The 23,016-nt window shown below is 40.7% G+C and overlaps 1 protein-coding gene across 3 annotated transcripts in view; it reads right to left on the bottom strand.

Annotated features, from left to right (window-relative positions):
- Positions 1-23,016, bottom strand: part of LOC109894652 (unconventional myosin-VI) — a 111,896-nt gene that overhangs the window by 77,975 nt on the left and 10,905 nt on the right. For 2 of the 3 annotated variants that reach the window (XM_020488278.2, XM_020488280.2), the window contains exon 2: positions 12,385-12,532. In XM_020488278.2, the coding sequence (XP_020343867.1) occupies positions 12,385-12,501 (117 nt within the window). In that variant the 5' untranslated portion in view covers positions 12,502-12,532. The remainder of the gene's footprint in view (positions 1-12,384; positions 12,533-23,016) is intronic. The other variant, XM_020488279.2, reaches the window with a different exon arrangement.

Genomic DNA, 23,016 nt, shown 5'->3' with positions numbered 1-23,016 from the left:
AAGTCGGTAAAGCCGATCTGCCAACTTCTGTCTGTAGGGTCCAAACAGTTTGGGCTACAGACTAATTCCTCTGTGGAAAGGTGAGACTCTCGTGAACATATCAGTTATTTTTTCTCTAGGACGCCCACAGCCCTCAAAAGACTCTGAAGGTCTAAAGGTCCCCTTTTTTTTTTAGCTTTATTTTACTAGGCAAGTCAGTTAAGAACAAATTCTTATTTACAATGATGGCCTAGGAACAGTGGGTTCGTCGTTCTGCCTGTTCAGGGGCAGAACGACAGATTTGTGTCAGCTCGGGGGTTTGAACTTGCAACCTTCCGGTTACTAGTCCAACGCTCTAACCACTAGGCTACCCTGCCGCCCCTAGTACCAGCTGAACATTTTTTATGGAAGTATACATATTTTGGAGACTGTTTAGTGTCAAAAATGTATTTAACATGTACAAAATTAATACATTCCTGATATCTCTCAGATACAAGCCATAATACAGTTCAGAACAAACTTCCTTTAGATTTTATTTTACCTGTTGTTCCATGTAGTGAACCTGTTATTCAATGCGTTTGTATGGGCTAATAGCAATAAGGCCAAATCAACATTTATTAAATAGATTGTATATATATATCTATAGAGATATATACACATTTCAAGGGGTCTTGGTATGACCTTAAAACAATTCCATATAGCTTAGTAGAACCCCCCCTTCCCACAGACAGGGCTTAGACTGTAACAGGTTAAGGATAACTATAACCAGGGAGGGCACTAAGAGTTAGCTAACTAACTACTCTGCTGTTAGCTTGCTATACACCATACAGGCTTTTGTTGTTGTGAATATCAGGCTCATTCAGTGAAAGCAATGCACTGGGGAGTGACCTAAGGTGTAGTGCAACAGGTGGCTCCTTTTCCTCTAATGATCTTTCCCTCCCAGTAACACAATCACCACACCTGCTGCTCCTGCTCACATGACTTATTGATTGCCTATGTTAGTGACACTGGTACAACGCAGGGCTGTTTTACATGCTCTCATATTGCTTACGTTTGACATATTATCGGTTTATACATCTCTGTAATTCAGGTTAGGGCTGGGCGATATAGTTTGTGATTTAGAGTGATATTTCAAAATGCCTGTATCACAAGAATCCAGTTTTATTTTATGAGCATTTATGTCCATTAGTTCTCATGGCTTTTTTCTCGTCTCCTTCACTCCTCCTGCCCATTCACACACACACACACACACACACACACACACACACACACACACACACACAAAGCAAAACAACAAAGATGAGATATCACTTTTCCTCTCTGACGAGCAGTTTCAACACACCATTTGCATTTGAGGTTTGTCCAACAGAAAAATCGGTCATATGGACACAAACACGTTAAAATAATGTCTCACTGTAATAGAGAAGTTTAAAAAGTTAACGATACCCTTTTTATGTCTCAACTCCTCAAAGTGTGCACAGAGTAGACAATATTAAAACAGGAAAATCAATGATTCTAGAAAATTAATACTCAGTTTGTCGCATGCGGCATTGCGGTACTACATAGTGCTAGCAGCATTTTAGCTAAAGACTTATACTAGCTGTCTAGTCTTTTATAAATGTGCAATAAGCATAAAACACAATTATATAAGGAATTGGCAACTCGTTCTCATTCTGAGAAATAAGATGGGCCACTTGATTTCAACATTTGAACAAAGTGGACAGGCTAGCATGTTGTTCAAACAGTTGGAGACAGACAGAAAGGTGTGTTCATAACAATTCAACTGTTCTTCCTTGTGAGCTAGCAAACAGATCCAAGTTAGCTAAAACTTCAAATATAAAAAGATTAGCTGGCTACTCACTAGCACATGGCCTTGTGCTTGAGAGATTTAATTTTCTATAATGCCTGCTACAAGAAGTTAGTCATTATTAGGGAATGTGCATTATGGATGGTTCTGGTTAGATTTGTAGCAAAAAGGGCATTTTCATAGACTGACTTAAAAACCAGATCAATGATTGAAAAAAAAGCAGGTTAAACCATTTGAATAAAATGTAACTATTAGTGTGTCTTATGGTTGTGGAAGGCTTATATTTAGCCAAGGTATAATTTCATGAGCCATGCATTCATTACATTATTGATGATTGAAATGTGGTATATATACACAAATCAAATCAAGCTTTATTGGTCACATACACATGGTTAGCAGATGTTAATGTGAGTGTAGCGAAATGCTTGTGCTTCTAGTTCCGACAGTGCAGTAATATATAACAAGCAATCTAACAATTTCCCAACAACTACCTAATACACACAAATCTAAAGGGGTGAATGAGAATATGTACATATAAGTATATAGATGAGCGATGGCCGAGCGGCATAGGCAAGGTGCAGTAGACGGTATAAAATACAGTATATACATGTGATGTGAGATATGTAGGATATGTAAACATTATTAAAGTGGTGTTATTTAACATTGTATAAAGTGACTAGTTATCCATTTATTAAAAGTTGCCAATGATTGAGTCTCAATGTAGGAAGCAGCCTCTCAAAGTTAGTGATTGCTGTTTAGCAGTCTTGAGATGGAAGTTGTTTCTCAATCTCTCGGTCCCAGCTTTGATGCACCTGTACTGACCTCGCCTTCTGGATGATAGCAGTGTGAACAGGCAGTGGCTCGCATGGTTGTTGTCCTTGATGATCTTTTTGGTCTTCCTGTGACATCAGGTGCTGTAGGTGTCATGGAGGGCAGGTAGTTTGCCCCCGGTGATGCGTTGTGCAGACCGCATCACCCACTGGCGAGCCAGGCAGTTGAGGGCGGTGCAGTTGCCATACCAGGCCGTGATAAATCCCGACAGTATGCTCTCGATTGTGCATCTGTAAAAGTTTGTCATGGTTTCGGGTGACAAGACAAATTTCTTCAGCCTCCTGAGGTTGAAGAGGCTCTGTTGCTCCTTCTTCACCACACTGTCTGTGTGGGTGGACCACTTCAGTTTGTCTGTGATGTGTACGCCCAGGAACTTAAAAAAAACCTTCTACCTTCGCCACTGCTGTCCCTTCGATGTGGATAGGGGGGTGCTCCCTCGGCTGTTTCCTGAAGTCCACGATCATCTCCTTTGCTTTGTTGACGTTAAGTGAGGATGTTTTCCTGACACCATGAGTGCCCTCACCTCCTCCCTGTAGGCTGTCTCGTTGTTGGTGGTGATCAAGCCCACTACTGTTGTGTCGTCTGCAAACTTGATGATTGAGTTGGAGTGGTGCATGGCCACTCAGTCGTGGGTGAACAGGGAGTACAGCAGAGGGCTGAGCACACACCTTCGTGAAGCCCCAATCTTGAGGGTCAGCGAAGTGGAGATGTTGTTCCCTACCTTCACCACCTGGGGGCAGACCGTCAGAATGTACAGGACCCAGTTGCACACGTCGGGGTTGAGACCCAAGGGCCTCCAGCTTGATGATGTTGAAGGGTACTATGGTGTTGAATGCTGAGCTGTAGTCAATGATCAGCATTCTTACAGAGGTATACTTTTTGTCCAGATGGGATAGGGCAGTGTGCAGTGTGATGGCGATTGAGTCATCTGTGGACCTGTTGGGGTGGTATGCAAACTGAAGTGGGTCTTGGGTGGCCGGTAAGGTGGTGGTGATATGATCCTTGACAAACCTCTCAAAGCACTTCATGATGACAGAAGTAAGTGTTACAGGGCGGTAGTCATTTAGTTCAGTTATCTTTGCCTTCTTGGGTACAGGAACAATGGTAGCCATCTTGAAGCATGTGGGGACAACAGACTGGGATAGGGAGCAATTAAATATATCCGTAAACACACCAGCCAGCTGGTCTGCGCATGCTCTGAGGAATCAGCTGGGGATGCCGTCTTGGCCAGCAGCCTGGCGAGGGTTAACAAGCTTAAATGTTTAACTCACGTGTCCGTGACGTGGCTGTTTTTGTAGTCCGTGACTTCCTGTAGACCCTGCCACATACATCTCATGTCTGAGCCGTTGAATTGTGACTCCACCTTGTCCCTGTACCGGAATTTCGCTTGTCTGATTGCACATTTAAGACATGGAATGCAGTGCAATGTGCTTCACAGAACAAAACTAATTTAAAAAAAATATTAAAACAAAAACTATTTACTAGACAAACATGAGGATAAAGAAACAAAAGAATAAACTAAACTGAATGATTAAAAGCAAAAAGAAAGTGTTTTAAGATATTTTTAATATGTCCACAGTTTTGGCTCCCCTCAGGCAGGCTATTCCAGAGGCTGGGGGCATAATAACTAAAGGCTGCCTCTACATGCCTCCTGGTTCTAGGCTTTGGGATAGTTAAAAGGCCTGTGCCAGAGGACCTGAGGGACCTACTGGGTCCACAACTTAAAAGCATGTCTGACATATATTGGGGTGCACAATCAGTGATTGATTTAAAAACCAATAGAAGTATCTTGAAATTAAGTTTAAAAACTCACAGGCAGTCAACTCAATGCAGAGACCTTAAAACCGATGTAATGTGTGCTCTGTCTGGTCTTGGTCAGTACCCATGCTGCATCATTCTGTATGTTTGGTAGTTGACCAATATTTATTTTATTTCACCTTTATTTAACCAGGTAGGCTAGTTGAGAACAAGTTCTCATTTACAACTGCGACCTGGCCAAGATAAAGCAAAGCAGTTCGACACATACAGAGTTACACATGGAATAAACAAACATACAGTCAATAATACAGTAGAAAAGTCTATACACAGTGTGTGCAAATGAGGTGAGATAAGGGAGGTAAGTCAATAAATAGGCCATGGTGGCGAAGTAATTACAATATTGGAATTAAAATAGAGATACTGGGGTGCAAAGGAGCAAGATAAATAAATAAATGCAGTATGGGGATGAGGTAGTTGGATGGGCTATTTACAGATGGGCTATGTACAGGTGCAGTGATCTGTGAGCTGCTCTGACAGCTGGTGCTTAAAGCTAGTGAGGGAGATATGAGTCTCCAGCTTCAGTGATTTTTGCAGTTCGTTCCAGTCATTGGCAGCAGAGAACTGGAAGGAAAGGCAGCCAAAGGAGGAATTGGCTTTGGGGGTGACCAGTGAGATATACCCGCTGGAGCACGTGCTACAGGTGGGTGCTGCTATAGTGACCAGTGAGCTGAGATAAGGTGGGGCTTTACCTAGCAGAGACTTTTAGATGACCTGGAGCCAATGGGTTTGGCGACGAATATGAAGCGAGGGCCAGCCAACGAGATTGTACAGGTCACAGTGGTGGGTAGTATATGGGGCTTTGGTGACAAAACGGATGGCACTGTGATTGACTGCATCCAATTTGTTGAGTAGAGTGTTGGAGGCTATTTTGTAAATGACATCGCCGAAGTCGAGGATCGGTAGGATAGTCAGTTTTACGAGGGTATGTTTGGCAGCATGAGTGAAGGATGCTTTGTTGCGAAATAGGAAGCTGATTCTAGATTTAATTTTGGATTGGAGATGCTTAATGTGAGTCTGGAAGGAGAGTTTACAGTCTAAACAGACACCTAGGTATTTGTCCACTAGTAGTGGAGTTTGTCCACAAGTAGTGGAGTAGTGATGCTGGACAGGCGGGCTGGTGCGGGCAGCAATCAGTTGAAGAGCATGCATTTAGTTTAACTTTGCAACGTTTATTGTCGGAAGGAAACCAAGGTGCAGCGTGGTAAGTGTTCATGATTATTTAATTACTCAGAACACCAAACAAAAACAACAAAAATAATAACGAACGTCATGTTCTGTAGGCTTCACAGAGCTAACAAAAATCAACATCCCATAAACACCAAAAGGAGAATGACAACTTATGTGATCCCCAATCAGAGACAACAATAAACAGCTACCTCTGATTGGGAACCACATTCTGCAACAAAAAAAAAGAAAAGAAATAGAAAATATAGAAATAAAGAAACTAGAATGCCCACCCTAGTCACACCCTGGCCTAACCAAAATAGAGAATAAAAGCCTCTCTATGGCCAGGGCGTGACATACTTGCATGTAAGAGCAGTTGGAGGCTGAGAGCAGTTGAAGCTCGTCTGGAGGTTACTTAACACAGTGTCCAAAGAAGGGCCAGAAGTATACAGAATGGTGTCGTCTGTGTAAAGGTGGATCAGAGAATCACCAGCAGCAAGAGCGACATCATTGATGTATACAGAGAAGAGAGCCGGCCCGAGAATTGAACCCTGTGGCACCACCATAAAGACTGCCAGAGGTCCGGACAATAGGCCCTCCGATTTGACACACTGAACTCTATCAGAGAAGTAGCATTTCCCTGTTTTTTGCCCAAGTGGGACGCAACCGTCCCCTATACCATAAGAAGTTAAGAACACATTCTTATTTTCAATGGCGGCCTAGGTACAGTGGGTTAACTGCCTTGTTCAGGGGCAGGACAACAGATTTTTACCTTGTCAGCTCAGGGATTCAATCTTGCAACCTTACAGTTAATTAGTCCAACGCTCTAACCACCTGGCTCAGAAGGAGCCTGCCTGTAACGCGAATGCAGTAAGAAGCCAAGGTAAGTTGCTAGCTAGCATTAAACTTATCTTATAAAAATCAATCAAACATAAATCACTAGTTAACTACACATGGTTGATGATATTACTAGTTTATCTAGCGTGTCCTGCAGTGCATATAATCGATGCGGTGCGCATTCGCGAAAAAGGACTGTCGTTGCTCCAACGTGTACCTAAGCATAAACATCAATGCCTTTCCTAAAATCAATACACAGAAGTATACATTTTTAAACCTGCATATTTAGCGAAAATAAATCCAGGTTAGCAGGCAATACTAACCAGGTGAAATTGTGTCACTTCTCTTGCGTTCATTGCACGCAGAGTGTTGTAATTGTCATTATTACAAATACATTTTAAAAAATATATTTTTTATATATATATATATATTTTTTTAAATCGGCCAATTAATCGGTATCAGCTTTTTTTGGTCCTCCAAAATCATAATCGGTCGACCTCTAGTTGATGCACTCATAATCTGTAGCAACTTCATTAGGTAAGATAGTGTTAATGCTTTCAGTTCTAACCCGTGCTATGGGCAACATGGTTGTAAAAAAATACAGAGCGGTGATCAGATAAAGCAACATCAACAATAGAGAATGTCTAAAGCCCCATGGTAATAACCAGGTCCAGTATGGCCAGTTATGGGTGGGCTTAGTAACATGTTGGATAAAGAGTCCAAAGAGCTCAAAAGATTCATAAATTCATGGGCTTTGGTGTCAGTCTCTTTGTCAACATGTATATTAAAATCACCCAACAATGACTTTATCATAGTTCAATGGCAGACAAGGACAATAGACAACAGTTCATTGAAATCAGTAAAGAAACAAACAAAGCTTATTTAGAGAAAACATGGAGATATACACTGGGAGGCTGTTTTGCGGACACAGATTAAGCAGGATCCTTGACAAAATTCCAATTTTAAACTGGATTATCTGAAATTGCATTTCTCAGACATGGTTTAAAATAGTCTCAGACTTGCCCTAGTCTAGATTTAAAAAGTCTGATTTCCAGAAGGACAATTAGAGTTAATCTAGATCTAAGTGAAGGCTTAAATTAAACCTGGCCAGAGGCAGGCTTAACTTCAGATTAATGGATGTTGGCCGCCAGGTTGACCTTGGCAATGGAGGAGAATGGATTACCTGGACTATTTCAATGAAGATCAAAAAGCACCACCAAGGCCAGACAGAAGGGCAGTTATAGACATGAGCAAACTATAGAATTGTTTAGGATAAAATCTATTTGTAGTTCTCCAACACTATTGCACGTTGGACGAGTGCAACTCCTCTTTGAATGCTCAGCTTGAAGGAGGACAATAGTGGAATCATACTTGGTGACTAGGGGTATGCACAGACCAATTTCATCTTTATGCAATAGGACATGAGAAAAAACGGTACAACCATGCTCCTATCTGCAAAAAAGGTGTAGTAGAGTCTCAGAAACACATTGCTCTTTCAACCAAGATGCTGCTGTATTGTCATAATTGCAACAGCAGTGCTTGACAATTACCTCAAACAGCATGGATGACCAGATCCTCGCATTGAAGAGGAAGACCCAGATCTTCCCATGGTTGAGGCAGACAATAACAGCAATGGACAAACCTGCAGAGATGCTTTTGCTATGCTGCACTTCTCACAACAAAGATAGCTCAAGCGATTGAAGCAAACAATGGCCATGGATAGGTATATAAAAAAAAGAAGACGTTTTTAATTCACAAAATGGAAATATCAGGACCCAGAATTGGTTCTGGTTTGAGTAGAACATTGGTACTGTTGCTGCTTCATGTTTCTCTTCTCATCCTTCATAGCCAACTCGACACAAAAGGACATGCTTTTCCATATACATCTCTTCTTTTCAATCCATTAGTTTCTCATGCATGCTCAGCCTCTGTCTTTGTTGCCAGCCCAGGTTAGTGACACAATCTTCCCTCCTAGCTACTGCAGATGTAGCGGGTTGACCTTCATCCTGTTACGATCTAACCCTTTTTTTCTCTTTCAATTTGACATACCCATATCTAACTGCCTGTAGCTCAGGACCTGAAGCAAGAATATGCATATTCTTGAAACCATTTGAAAGGAAACCCTTTGAAGTTTGTGGAAATGTGAAATTAATGTAGATGAATAACACATTAAATCTGGTAAAAGATAATATGAACAAAAAAACATGTTTATTTTTATTGTTCCATCTTTGAAATGCAAGAGAAAGGCCATACATTCAGAGAGGACTATACTGTAGGTGTAATTTAGATTTGCCACCAGATGGCAGCAGTGTGCGTGCACATTTTCAGACTGATCCAGTAAAGAATTACATTACTGCACAATATTTTGTATGAAGTCTGCCAGGAATTGGCCTAAATTTGCCAAATTGGGCAATTGATACATGTTCAAGTCCATAAATATAGAGAACATACAAAAATGCTATGGTAATAAAAAAAAATGTACATTTACACACTCCCAGGAATGTAATCATTAGCTTATATATTAACTTTCACACATCTAGATGGCCGGAGGTGTGGGTGTGGAGCCAGAGACAGCAGCGGTTCAAACTGGTTCAAACAGTTCCTACCTTTGCACATAAAATAAATGTTTATCAAACAAACCTGTACTACATTTTATCTCTGGGACCCTCAGGATGACAAATCAGAGCAAGATCACTGAATGTAAGTACATTATTTACCTTCAGAGGTGAACGTATAAAACCAGTTGCCGTGGTAAGTGTGTTGTTGTTGTGCACTCTCCTCAAATAATAGCATGCTATTTTTTCACTGTAATATCTACTGTTAATTGGACACTGCAGTTAGAATAACAAGAATTTAAGCTTTCTGCCCATATAAGACATGTCTATGTCCCAGAAAGTTGGCTGTTTAAGACAAAGCTATGGTGATCTATCTCTAGAAAATGATTACATGGCTGCATTAGAGAACATTTTCTTCAAGAGTTGAGTTCATAAGATACTTTTTATTATGGGAATGCAAGAGATGACTGACAACATTACATATTCCCTGCAGTCATGAGATGGCACATGTTGAATGAATGTGTCCCCCATCTGAACATCATCGGGGATACCTTCCAGGGGTTGCTGGCTATCAATGATCCCGGTCAACAAGTAACCCAGCTCATCTGTCTCTGGTCTTACTGTGGGACAGCCACCAGTCTTGAAACACTCCTTACGAGCAACATCATTTGTCTTCTTTAAGTAGATTTGTATGTTTTTCCACAAGAAATTAAAAAGACAATATAGGAAAAATACTAGTAATTACGTATGATAATGTTTGTGTTATATTTCTGTCACACGAATACATTTAGGCCCCACTGTGTTGTGTTACACAAGAAAACTAACATTTCAAAGTGACTGATTTGTAAAAGAGGACCGAGCATGTCCCCATTCTCATCGACGGGGCTGTAGTGGAGCAGGTTGAGAGCTTCAAGTACCTTGGTGTCCACATCACCAACAAACTAACATCGTCCAAGCACACCAAGACAGTCGTGAAGAGGGCACGACAAAACCCATATCCCCTCAGGGGACTGAAGATTTGACATGGGTCCTCAGATCCTCAAAAAGTTCTACAGCTGCACCATCAAGAGTGGTTGCATCACTGCCTGGTATGGCAACTGCTCGGCCTCCGACCGCAAGACACTACAGAGGGTAGTGCGAACGGCCCAGTACATCACTGGGGCCAAGCTTCCTGCCATCCAGGACCTCTACACCAGGCGGTGTCAAAGGAAGGTCCTAAAAAGGGTCAGACTCCAGCCACCCTAGTCATCGACTGTTCTCTCTGCAACCGCACAGCAAGCGGTACCGGAGCGCCAAGTCTAGGTCCAAGAGGCTACTAAACAGTTTCTACCCCAAGCCATAAGACTCCTGAACATCAATCAAATGGCTAATCAAATGGCTACCCAGACTATTTGCATTGCCCCCCTCTTTTACGCCACTGCTACTCTCTGTTGTTACCATCTATGCATAGTCACTTTAATAACTCTACCTACATGTACATATTACCTCAACTAAGCGGTGCCGCCGCACATTGTATCTGTACCGATACCCCCCTGTATATAGCCTCCACATTGAATCTGTACCGATACCCCCCTGTATATAGTCTCCACATTGAATCTGTACCGATACCCCCCTGTATATAGTCTCCACATTGAATCTGTACCGATACACCCCTGTATATAGTCTCCACATTGAATCTGTACCGATACCCTCCTGTATATAGTCTCCACATTGAATCTGTACCGATACCCTCCTGTATATAGTCTCCACATTGAATCTGTACCGATACCCCCCTGTATATAGTCTCCACATTGAATCTGTATCGAAACCCCCCTGCATATAGTCTCCACATTGAATCTGTACCGATACCCCCCTGTATATAGTCTCCACATTGAATCTGTACCGATACCCCCCTGTATATAGTCTCCACATTGAATCTGTACCGATACCCCCCTGTATATAGTCTCCACATTGAATCTGTACCGATACCCCCCTGTATATAGTCTCCACATTGAATCTGTACCGATACCCTCCTGTATATAGTCTCCACATTGAATCTGTACCGATACCCTCCTGTATATAGTCTCCACATTGCTGCTGCTCCACTGCTGCTCTTTAAAACTACTTGTTAATTTTATTTCTTATTTCTTATTCTTATCTGTATTATTTTAAACTGCATTGTTGGTTAAGGGCTTGTAAGTAAGCATTTCACTGTAAGGTCTACACCGGTCGTATTCGGCGCATGTGACTAATAAAATGTGATTTGATTTGAAAAGTGGGCCAACAATTTTGGGCAGAAAAGTGGGCAGTTGTTCTAGCGTCCTGTTTACTTTTTCATTTGAGTTGAATTCATTACAAATGGTAGTCCAGGGATTATTATATATTTTTTGGGGGGGTTGCTGAATCATGCGGTTTGTTCTCCATAATTGGGTGGTTTGAGAACTCGCTTACACAGGCTTTTTTCAAAGTCACTGAAATTCTTTAAAAAAATATATTTTACCTCTGTCCATTGTTTGGTTTAGGTGACTTGCTCCAATTCCACACAATGCTTATGTATTAGCATTCCATTCCTGTTTTTTTTTTTTTTTTAACATCCTCAGGTCAGCACCAAGTGCACATCATTAATCTAATCAGGCTTCAAAAAGATTAACTGGTTAGTCCCTATTTACCTTAGTCTGGGACTCTCTAGCCTAGAACTAATTAATCTGAAGTTTAAAAAAATGGCTTTCTGAGACATTGCTTATCTGAATTCATTTAAGTAGGATTAGCCCAGTCCTGATTTAAATTAAACACTGTCCGCAAAATGCTTCCCACAGTTGTGTCAAGTTGTCTGGATGTCCTGTGGGTGGTTGACCATTCTTGAAACACACAGGAAACTGTTGAGCATGAAAAACCCAGCAGTGTTGCAGCTCTTGACACACTCAAACTGGTGCGCCTGTCACCTACTACCATACCCCGTTCAAAGGCACTTAAATCTTTTGTCTTGATTCAGGTCTTTCTGAAAGGGGAACCTTCATGGCTGCAGTGTGCCAGCCAATAATCTAACCCACACTGGCACCAAATGTTCAGAGGTTAGCATTACAATATATATTATGTTATTCAGCTACTGACCCAATGATAGCTCTGGAACGTGTGTGGGGAGAGAGAGCAAAATGAAGGTTGTGTGATGAGTAAGTTATAATACAAAACATAAAACAGACACTCATTCCATGGAGGGCAGAGTCGAGTGTGTCGGTTTTTGATATTTCCTTTAAAATTGGAGTCCAACTATGACCTAGACGAGTTCCTAACTAATTAATGACCTTTAATGATCAATCAAATACAAGGGAGGAGAGAGGGGGGGGGAAAGCAGGCCCTCTGCCGTCCATGGAATGGGATCGACACGTGTTCTAAACTGTGCCGAATCTAACTGACCTTGCCCTTCTGGTTGAGTGGTTCGATGGCGAGGGTGTCAGCTCCGATATCCACAATCATGCCCAGCTGGAACCCATCGGTGGGGTGGGGCGCCCACACTGGCTTACCATCCTCCATGGCTAACCACAGCTACCTGGTGGGCTCTGCACTACATGAAGAGAAGAGTCAGGAAATAGAAGCCTTATAACATGTATGCCAACAACAAAATACTGAGTTTTCCATTGTGGGTTAGGACAAGTTTAATAAAGTATTACGAAGCTATTCATCTATAGACAGGTCTACCTTCTGTACATCCCTGATCTAATAAATATGCTATGTTCCATACTTCCTCCAGATAAACAAGAAGCCTATAAACACAATTGTATGAATGACAAAATTCATCCAACCATGTGAGTTCGTGCAACCCTAGTGTGCATTGCTTTCCATTATCTTGTTATTCCCTTCATGAATGACTGTTCCTGTAAATTGGGATTTTCCATTGGGAAAGGACAGGACCTACACATCTCTCCAAAATGAGGATTTGCCAATGGGAGAAGACAGGACTAGGGTTGAATATTTTCCTGGCGTTTTAAAAATGTTCCATCCCAACACTACATTTCTTCTCTCCTTGTTAATCCGGTATTTCCTGCAAAAATTGGAAGTCTCATTCTAAAGCATATAAATGTCTAGATTTGATTAGAGTTTTTAAATTAAATACTGATGCAAAATTAGCCCAACAATAAAATACATTTTATGAGCCCTACAATAAAATAAATGTTATGTACCGAAGATCAAAAAATCCCAAATTATGTTATACAACACATAGCCTTCGATATAAAAAGTACCAGTCAAAAGTTTGGACTCCTATTCATTCAAGGATTTTTCTTTACTTTTACTATTTTCTTAATTGTAGAATAATAGTGAAGACATCAAAACTATGAAATAACACATATGAAATCATGTAGTAACCAAAAGAAGTGGTTCTTCAAAGTAGCCACCCATTGCCTTGAAAAAAGCTTTGCACACTGTTGGCATTCTCTCAACCAGCTTCACCTGGAATGCTTTTTCAACAGTCTTGAAGTAGTTCACACATATGCGGAGCACTTGTTGGCTGCATTTCCTTCCCTCTGCAGTCCAACACATCCCAAACCGTCTCGATTGGGTTGAGGTCAGGTGATTGTGGAGGCCAGGTCATCTGATGCAGCACTCCAACACTCTCCTTCTTTGTGAAATAGCCCTTACACAGTCTGGAGGTGTGTTGGGTCATTGTCCTGTTGAAAAACAAATCGATAGTCCCACTAAGCACACCCCACATGGGATTGCGTATCGCTGCAGAATGCTGTTGTAGTCATGCTGGTTAAGTGTGCTTTGAATTCTAAATAAATTCTTGACAATATCACCAGCAAAACACCCCCACACGATCACACCTCTGCCTCCATGCTTCATGGTGGGAACCACCCATGCGGAGATCATCCATTTACCTGCTCTGCGTCTCACAAAGACACAGTGGATGGAATCGTCAGACAGATTTCCTCCAATCTAATATCCATTGCTCGTGGTTCTTGGCCCAAGCAAGTCTCTTCTTATTATTGGTGTCCTTTAGTAGTGGTTTCCTTGCAGCAATTCGACCATAAAGGCCTGATTCATGTAGTCTCCTCTGAACAGTTGATGAGATGTGTCTGTTACTTGAACTCTGAAGCATTTATTTGGGCTGCAATTTCTGAGGCTGGTAACTCTAATGAACTTATCCTCTGCAGCAGAGGTAACGCTGGGTCTTCATTTCCTGTGGCGCTACTCATGAGAGACAGTTTCATCATGATGGTTTTTGAGACTGCACTTGAAGAAACTTTCAAAGATCTTGACATTTTCCGGATTGACTAACCTTCATGTCTTAAAGTAATGGACTGTCATTTCTCGTTGCTTATTTGAGCTGTTCATGCCATAACATGGACTTGGTGTTTTACTAAAATTGTTTTACTAAAACTGATTGGCTCAAAACACATTAAGTAAAATAAATGCCACAAATGAACTTTTAACAAGGCACACCTGTTAATTGAAATACATTCCAAGTGACTACATCATGAAGATGGTTGAGAGAATGCCAGGAGTGTGCAAAGCTGTCAAGGTAAAGGATGGCTACTTTGAAGAACCTCAAATATAAAATATATTTTGATTCGTTTAACCCTTTTTTGTCTACTACATGATTCCATATGTGTTATTTCATAGTTTAGATGTCTTCACTATTATTCTACAATGTAGAAAATAGTACAAATAAAGAAAAGCCCTTGAATGAGTAGGTGTCCAAACTTTTGACTGGTACTATGTATATTTATTTATTTTAAGGCACAGGAGACACCTGTCTGATTCATGCTCAGTGAATTAATCAATTGAGGAGACTGAGTCTAATCCATTGCGGAGGCCATGTGGATGGCACAGTCTAAGAAGGGGAGTGTGGCTAAAATGCACGTCTCCCTCCGGAATGCGCTCTCTCCCGCCAATTTGTGCACATTCATTGTTTCATAACTTCATTGTGTGAATTGTTTGCCTTGATTATTAGTCTATCAATTCGCCATTACATGCATCACCAGAACTAGCCTACATTTAGCTTGAATTCCTATACATTTCTAATCTACAATGTTTGTTTGGTAATTTCTGTTAATCCATTCAATATATTATTATTCCAGTATTTTACCGCTGTCATTGTCAGAGTGGACACGTTGTTTGCAGAGCACACAACCTATGCTACACTTCTGAGAAACAAGTTTTGGTTAATTTCATTCCATTTACGAGTTTTGTAAGTGTAGTCATTTTCTTTTGTTTGGAGCGCTACTGTCAATTATGAGTTAGGAGGCGCACCTGATTACGCATAGAAGTAGGCCTATAGGATACCTACTTGGGGAGCCCATTTGGGGATCTGATAGTATTTCTGATTGGCTTAACGCGCCATCACTAATGACCTGTGGAGCTTCTCAAAATAATGTTGTTTTCTTCACCTCATAGCACAAGCAAACACAGTCCGTTTTTACATCAATTGAGGAGGACAATCTTTCCTCAATGTATTTGAAAAATCTTTCCAGCTCTCTCCCTTTCAATAACCACTCAGCATGAAAGGGAAAAATGTAACGCTCTGATCCAGTGGAAGCGTCATAAAATAGGCCTGCCCAATGAGCTCTCATCCCTTGCGCAAAATAGCCTACAGCTGTGCCTGTCCCAAACTCACTGTTGCTGGAAACTTTGAGGACCAAGAATATTTTATACAACGCAAGTTCACTAGTGCTAGCTTTGGGCAGGACCCAAGTTGATACAATGTTTCAAGTTTGGCTACACATGGCCTGTCTGCAACAATGTGATAGGATATTTGTTGGCTTTATGTAGATTATTTTTTACATAGTCGGCAATGGCAATAGAAGTTAAACCTTAAAAGTATAATTTTAATTTACATTTGGATAGAATTTTGATTAACCACATGAGATACGAAGACGTTATTAAAAATGTAACTGTTCCATGAAAATGTGCATATGAAAACCATAACTGGTACGCAGATCGGTAGAAATGGGAAGATAAATTAGCATTCCACATGAGAAAGGTTGCCGACTCCTCATGTAGCCTATTACCGGCAACTTCAGGAGAGTAATGGCAGAATCTGCAAAAGCTAGCAGGAGGATGGTTGGGTCAGGTTTGACACTTCTGGTTATCATGATCTCTTGCTCCCTCTTGAGTAATTTGTGTCTTATTTCATCAAACAGCATCAGACAATATTTTAGATTTTCTTAAAAGACACAGGGTGTGTCTATATATAGAAAAATAAAAGTTTAAAAGTTTTAATCAATCAATTGAATCGAAAGAACCAACGACTTTCGGTCTACACATATACATATATATATACACACACACATACATACATATACATATATATATATATATATTATATTATATATATATATATATACACACACACACACCTTTTTTTGTGGGGGGGGACAGCCCTAATTGATACAGTAGCCTATATATTTACATATAGGCCTAGGTAAGTTATGCCATTAGTACAGCTAAACAGGATGCACTCTTAGGCTTACAGCTCAATGGTGGTTATACAATGCTGCTATACTAAGCCTATGAATGATGGCATTATTTATTATAATGATGATCATAATAATAACAGGAGGGTATAGGAGCAAGAGCTGAGTACGTATTGTGTGATACAGGTACTGTTAGATTACAATATTTTTCTGACCATTTGTAACAATGTAAACACTAAATAAATTATAAGTAATAGTGTGTGTAAAGCCTTTATTACAGCATAGCAAAGATTAAAAATAGACTAATTTGTGAAAATGCTTTATCCAACATGTGAGGCTTTGGAGCACATGCTATCAGTCGGCTTTTAAACAAACACGCAAACATGCAACCAAAGCAGGTCTTATTTCTGTAGATATACATGGATGATTTATAAAGTCAGGCACATTTAAGTTCGGCTGTTGATTACAGACCTATTTAAGTTGGGGTTTCCTCGCTCCTCACTTTTCTTAGGCAAGGGCTGTTTTCTCGGCTCCTCAACTTGCTGCTGCCTCCACTGCATTGTTCTCAACACCAAAATGCTGGTTAACTTTGCCATTACGCACATAGCAACAAGAAAAAGGCGACAAAATTCAACAGTGCACTGATGTTTCAGAACTGTGGACAGGGACCGCTATCCAAAGCGGGAGAAAGTGCATTTGTTATAAAATAACATTTGTATTAAAGTTGCACCATTGTTCTTACATAAGAACCATGAAGGGCATTCGGAAAGTATTCAGACCATTTAACTTTTTCCACATTTTATTTTACAGCCTTATTCTAAAATAAATTTATATTATTTTTCCTCATCAATCTACACACAATACCCTATAATGACAAAGCAAAAACTGTTTCATTTTTTTTTTGGCAATTTCTGAAATGTCACATTTATGTAAGTATTCAGACCCTTTACTAAGTACTTTGCTGAAGCTCATTTGGCAGCGATTATAGCCTTGAGTCTTCTTGGGTATGACGCTACAAGCTTGATGCTTGGCAGTCAGGTGAAAGAGTTCAATTTTGCATTGATCAGACCAGAGAATCTTGTTCCTCATGGTCAGTCCTTTAGGTACCATGGCAAACTCCAAGCGGGCTGTCACCTGACTGAATGACGAGCTGACCAGATGTGGCGTAATATGCCAAATAAAAATATAAAAACGCAACATGCAAGACATTCAAAGATTTTACTGAGTTACACTTCATATAAGGAAATCAGTAAATTGTAATAAATTCATTAGGCCCTATTCTATGGATTTCACATGATGAGAATGTGCCTTTCCAAATCATGTCCAATTGATTGGAGTCCACCTGTGGTATATTCAATCAAGTTGTAGAAACATCAAGGATGATCAATGGAAACATTGATCATTAGCTCAATTTGCAGTCTCATAGCTAAGGGTCTGAAATACTTATCTAAATGAGGTATTTCTAAAAACCTGTTTTTGTTTTGTCATTGATGAGGGGGAAAAAATACATTTTATAAATGTTTTCAAATAAGGCTGTAACATAAATGCGGAAAAAGGGAAGGGTTATTAATACTTTCTGACTGCACTGTATACCGGGGCGGCAGGTAGCCTAGAGATTAGAGCGTTGGACTAGTAACTGAAAGGTTGCCAGAACAAATCCCCGAGCTGACAAGGTAAAAAAAAATAGGCCAATAAAATGTTGGTGCAAAAATGAACATGCTAAGGCCCTCCACATTCATACTCCATGCAAAACATCAACAAGCACAACCAACACATGTGATAGTGCTGATAGCTTTACTGTACACTTTGCAAGCCTTTAAGTGGTAGGCCTAATCCTATGGCGTAGGGTATACATACAGAACAGACCATGGCTCTGCTATCCAATTAGTTTGTGGGATTGAGGTGCAATCAAAGTGCTGAGATAACCGGCTCGTTTACTCATCAACTTCTCTCACATGGATATTTTAAGTTAGGAAAAAGCCATTCGCTGCTGTTGCTGTTGTCAGCCAACGGCCAAAGAGGATTTCAAACCAATTACTTATGTCAGGAGTTCCCCTAGGGGTCATGATTGGGGCTGTACCAAATGATTGATGCATTAGAATAATTGATGTTGTAGTAATAGAAGGGGAGGGGTTATAAGACCCTCCTAGACTATAGATTAACAATGTATATACATTATGAGGTTTTAATATTGTTACACAGTTGCTTTCTACTCTCTCTCCGCCTCTCTCCACTCTGAGAAAAGTGTGACAGAACTCTGCAGGGGAGTGTAGGAGATAAGACGAGTCAGACATTCCACTATAAATCAACTTGGACAATTACTGCTAAGCTTTTAGATAACACTAAAAGCCTTGTTTATATAGATGTGTAGGCATGGTGTTGGTCTCATGAGTAAACGGTAATAATGTAGGCAGTCACAGGTTGGACTTCGGTTTAATAAAAGCAACTTGAGACCTTTTCTATTTTGCAGAACATGCGTGCTATGTTCCTGATTGTCAACTCCTGTCTTTAATTGCATTTATAAAAGGTTTTGAATTATTTAATTAAAGATAGTCATAATGCTAATTTCACCAAAGAGCCAATGATTGACAAGGAACATGGAAACGAACCCCAACACTTACTATAAACGCAACATGCAAGAATTTCAAAGATTTTTACAGAGTTATGGTTCATTTTAGGAAATCAGTCAATTGAAATACATTCATTAGGCCCTATTCTATGGATTTCACATGAATGGAAATACAGATATGTATCTGTTGGTCACAGATACAGTACATAAAACAAAAATGTAGGGGCGTGAATCAGAAAAAGTCATGATTAAGGTTGCAACGGGTCGGAAACTTTCCAGTAAACTCTGGAATCGTTCTGTAAATTTTCCATGGGAAGTTAAGTACTGGAATTTGGGGAATTTTGCTTAAATTCGTCAAAAAAGCTAGCTTATAGCAGTTAACCTTTTTTGTGAGATACATAAAGCAATTCTAGATCTTATGGCATATTTTGGTTAAACTATCCCCAATTCAATGGAATTGCAACCCTCTGCATGCAGTGCATTCTTCCATCACATTTACAGCTGATTCTCAAGATCTTGCACACTAATGAGATGCTATTGAGCCCACACTACTATACTGTCTGAGCCAAGGACTACATGCTTTCTGGTAAGTTTTGATTACAATACTGGGTGGGTGAATATATTTTATATGACATACATAAGTTTTGTTAACTAGTAAATAGTAGCCTACAGCAAAGTGTGTTTAACTTGCTTGAGCCTAACTGAGTGTTAATTCACCTGTTTCCATACATGTTCAATTTTAAAACATGTATCTTACAAAATGAGTTGTTTAACTGCTTAACTATTTACCTGTACATGGTATTGTATTTGTTTTTTTTATCTCCTTTTGTTTCTAATCTTTACAGGAAAAAGCCACGGGCACTGATGTGTGAAGACATTTCACTGCAGCTAATGTAGAAGGAAAATCTGTGTACATTTGCAAATACTGTGCCAAATCATATGTGAAGAATACAAACAAAGGTGCAAAATCATCTGGCCAAGTGCATAAAGTTCCCTCAGCACTCACAACCTCTGACAAAAGTCCCTCTACTTCTATTTGAGGTGAAAATGATAAATCAGACACCTTATCAATAGCAACAGCTCATGGCCGTCCTGAAATCAGAAGTGTTTTTTATTCAATGGAGGAACGTAGTCAGAGAAATGCCGATGAATGTCTTGCTCGACCTGTGTATGCAACTGGTTCACCTCTGAGGCTCACCGGCAATGTGTATTGGAAGAGATTTCTGAATGTTCTTCGCCCAGCATACACCCCACCAACCAGATATGCTTTATCTACTCATTTGCTGGATGCAGAGTTCAACAGAGTTCAAGTGCAAGTCAAGCAAATTATAGGGAAAGCAGACTGTATTGCAATCATCTCTGTTTGGTGTTCGAATGTTCGTGGGTAAGGAATAATTAACTACATCTTCTCCACCCCTCAACCAGTAATCTACAAGAGCACAGACACAAGGAACAACAGACACACCAGTCTCTACATTGCAGATGAGCTGAAGGAAGTAACCTTGGACCACAGAAGGTATTTGCACTGGTGACAGACAATGCTGCGAACATGAAGGTGGCTTGGTCTAGCCTTTTGTGACTAGCATCTTGTATTTTCATTTTTGGAAAAATAACATTCCCATAGTAAAACGGGATATTTTGTCAGGACAAGATGCTAGAATATGCATATAATTGACAGCTTAGGATAGAAAACACTAAAGTTTCCAAAACTGTAAAAATATTGTCTGTGAGTATAACAGAACTGATATTGCAGGCGAAAGCCTGAGAAAAATCCAACCCAGAAGTGCCTCATGTTTTGAAAGGGCTGCGTTCCAATGCGTCCCTATTGAGCATTGAATGGGCTATCAACCAGATTACTTTTTATCCATATTCCCCAAGGTGTCTACAGCATTGTGACATAGTTTTACACATTTATGTTGAAGAATACCCGTAAGCTGCTACATTGCGCAACTGGTCACATGATGACTCCTTGCTGTCCCCAGTCCACCTGGCCATGCTGCTGCTCCAGTTTCAACTTCCACCTGACTGTGCTGCTGCTCCAGTTTCAACTGTTCTGCCTTATTATTATTCGACCATGCTGGTCATCTATGAACATTTGAACATCTTGGCCATGTTCTGTTATAATCTCCACCCGGCACAGCCAGAAGAGGACTGGCCACCCCACATAGCCTGGTTCCTCTCTAGGTTTCTTCCTAGGTATTGGCCTTTCTAGGGAGTTTTTCCTAGCCACCGTGCTTCTACACCTGCATTGCTTGCTGTTTGGGGTTTTAGGCTGGGTTTCTGTACAGCACTTTGAGATATCAGCTGATGTACGAAGGGCTATATAAATACATTTGATTTGATTTGAGTGATTCTCGTGTAAAATACAGGAGGTAGCCATTATTCCAATCGGTCCTACTGAAAAACCAATTGTCCCGGTGGATATATTATCGAATAGATATTTGAAAAACACCTTGAGGATTGATTATAAACTACGTTTGCCATGTTTCTGTCGATATTGTGGAGCTAATTTGGAATATTTTTTGCGTTTTCGTGACTGCAATTTCCAGGCGATTTCTCAGCCAAACGTGAAGAACAAACGGAGCTATTTCGCCTACAAAAATAATATTTTTGGAAAAAAGCAACATTGGCTATCTAACTGGGAGTCTCGTGAGTGAAAACATCCGAAGCTCAAAAGGTAAACGATTTAATCTGCTGCTAGCTGGACAAAATGCTATGCTAGGCTATTGATAAACTTACACAAATGCTTGTCTAGCTTTGGCTGTAAAGCATATTTTGAAAATCTGAGATGACAGGTTGATTAACAAAAGGCTAAGCTGTGTCTCAATATATTCCACTTGTGATTTTCATGAATGAATATTTTCTAGGAATATTTATGTCCGTTGAGTTATGCTAATTAGTGTCGGTCGATGATTACGCTCCCTCATGCGGGATGGGGAGTCACTAGAGGCTAGAGTGGAGGAGTCCTACCCTCACATCACACCCATTGGCTGTGCTGCTCATGCATTGAATCTGCTCCTCAAGGAAATCATGGCACTGAAAACAATTGATACACTCTACAAAAGAGACAAAGAAATGGTTAGGTATGTAAAGGATCAGCAAGTTATAGCAGCAATCTACCACACCAAGCAAAGTGAGAAGAATAAGAGCACCATTGAAGCTGCCCAGCAACACCTTTTGGGGTGGTGTTGTCATCATGTTTGACAGTCTCCTGGAGGGCAAGGAGTCTCTCCAAGAAATGGCCATATCACAGTCTGCCGATATGGACAGGCCCATCTTTTTTAATGTTTTTATTTAACTAGGCAAGTCAGTTAAGAACAAATTCTTATTTACAATGATGGCCTACCGGGGAACAGTGGGTTAACTGCCTTGTTCAGGGGGATCATCCTGGACGGTGTATTTTGGGAGAGAGTGGTAAGCAGCCTGAAACTTTAGCAGTAGCCATTGCATGGATTGAGAGAGACGATGCCACCCTGTCTGATGTTCAGACTCTGCTTGCCACTTGCCAGAAGTAAGAGAAGAAATCCGTACTGCCCTGCCCACTTCACCATTGGTCCAAGCAGAGGAACCTGCAGTTCTGAAATACATCAAAAAGTGTGAAGACTGCCTGAAGCCCATACATGCCACAGCGTACATGTTGGACCCCAAGTATGCTGGCAAGAGCACTTGGTCTGGTGCAGAGATCAACAAGGCCTATGGTGTCATCACTACCATGTCTCACCACCTTGGCCTGGATGAGGGCAAGGTTTTTGGCAGTCTGGCGAAGTACACTTCCAAGCAAGGGCTTTGGGATGGAGATGCAATATGGCAGTCGTGCCAACAAATCTCATCAGCCACCTGGTGGAAGGGACATTGTGGGTCAGATGCTCTTTCCCCTGTTACCTCCATCATCTTCCAAATTCCACGAATATCAGCCGCCTCAGAGCACAACTGGTGCTTGTTTGGGAGCACACACACCAAAGCAGGCAACAGGCTGACCAATACAAGGGTTGAAAAATTGGTGGCCATACGGGCAAATTTGACGCTTTTTGAGCCTGACAATGATGTTCAAGAGGTGGACATTGA

Source organism: Oncorhynchus kisutch, linkage group LG7 (assembly GCF_002021735.2).
Source record: "Oncorhynchus kisutch isolate 150728-3 linkage group LG7, Okis_V2, whole genome shotgun sequence".
NCBI lineage: Eukaryota > Metazoa > Chordata > Actinopteri > Salmoniformes > Salmonidae > Oncorhynchus > Oncorhynchus kisutch.
Note: the sequence above shows the minus strand (reverse complement) of the source record. Positions and strands in the feature narration are given on the sequence as shown.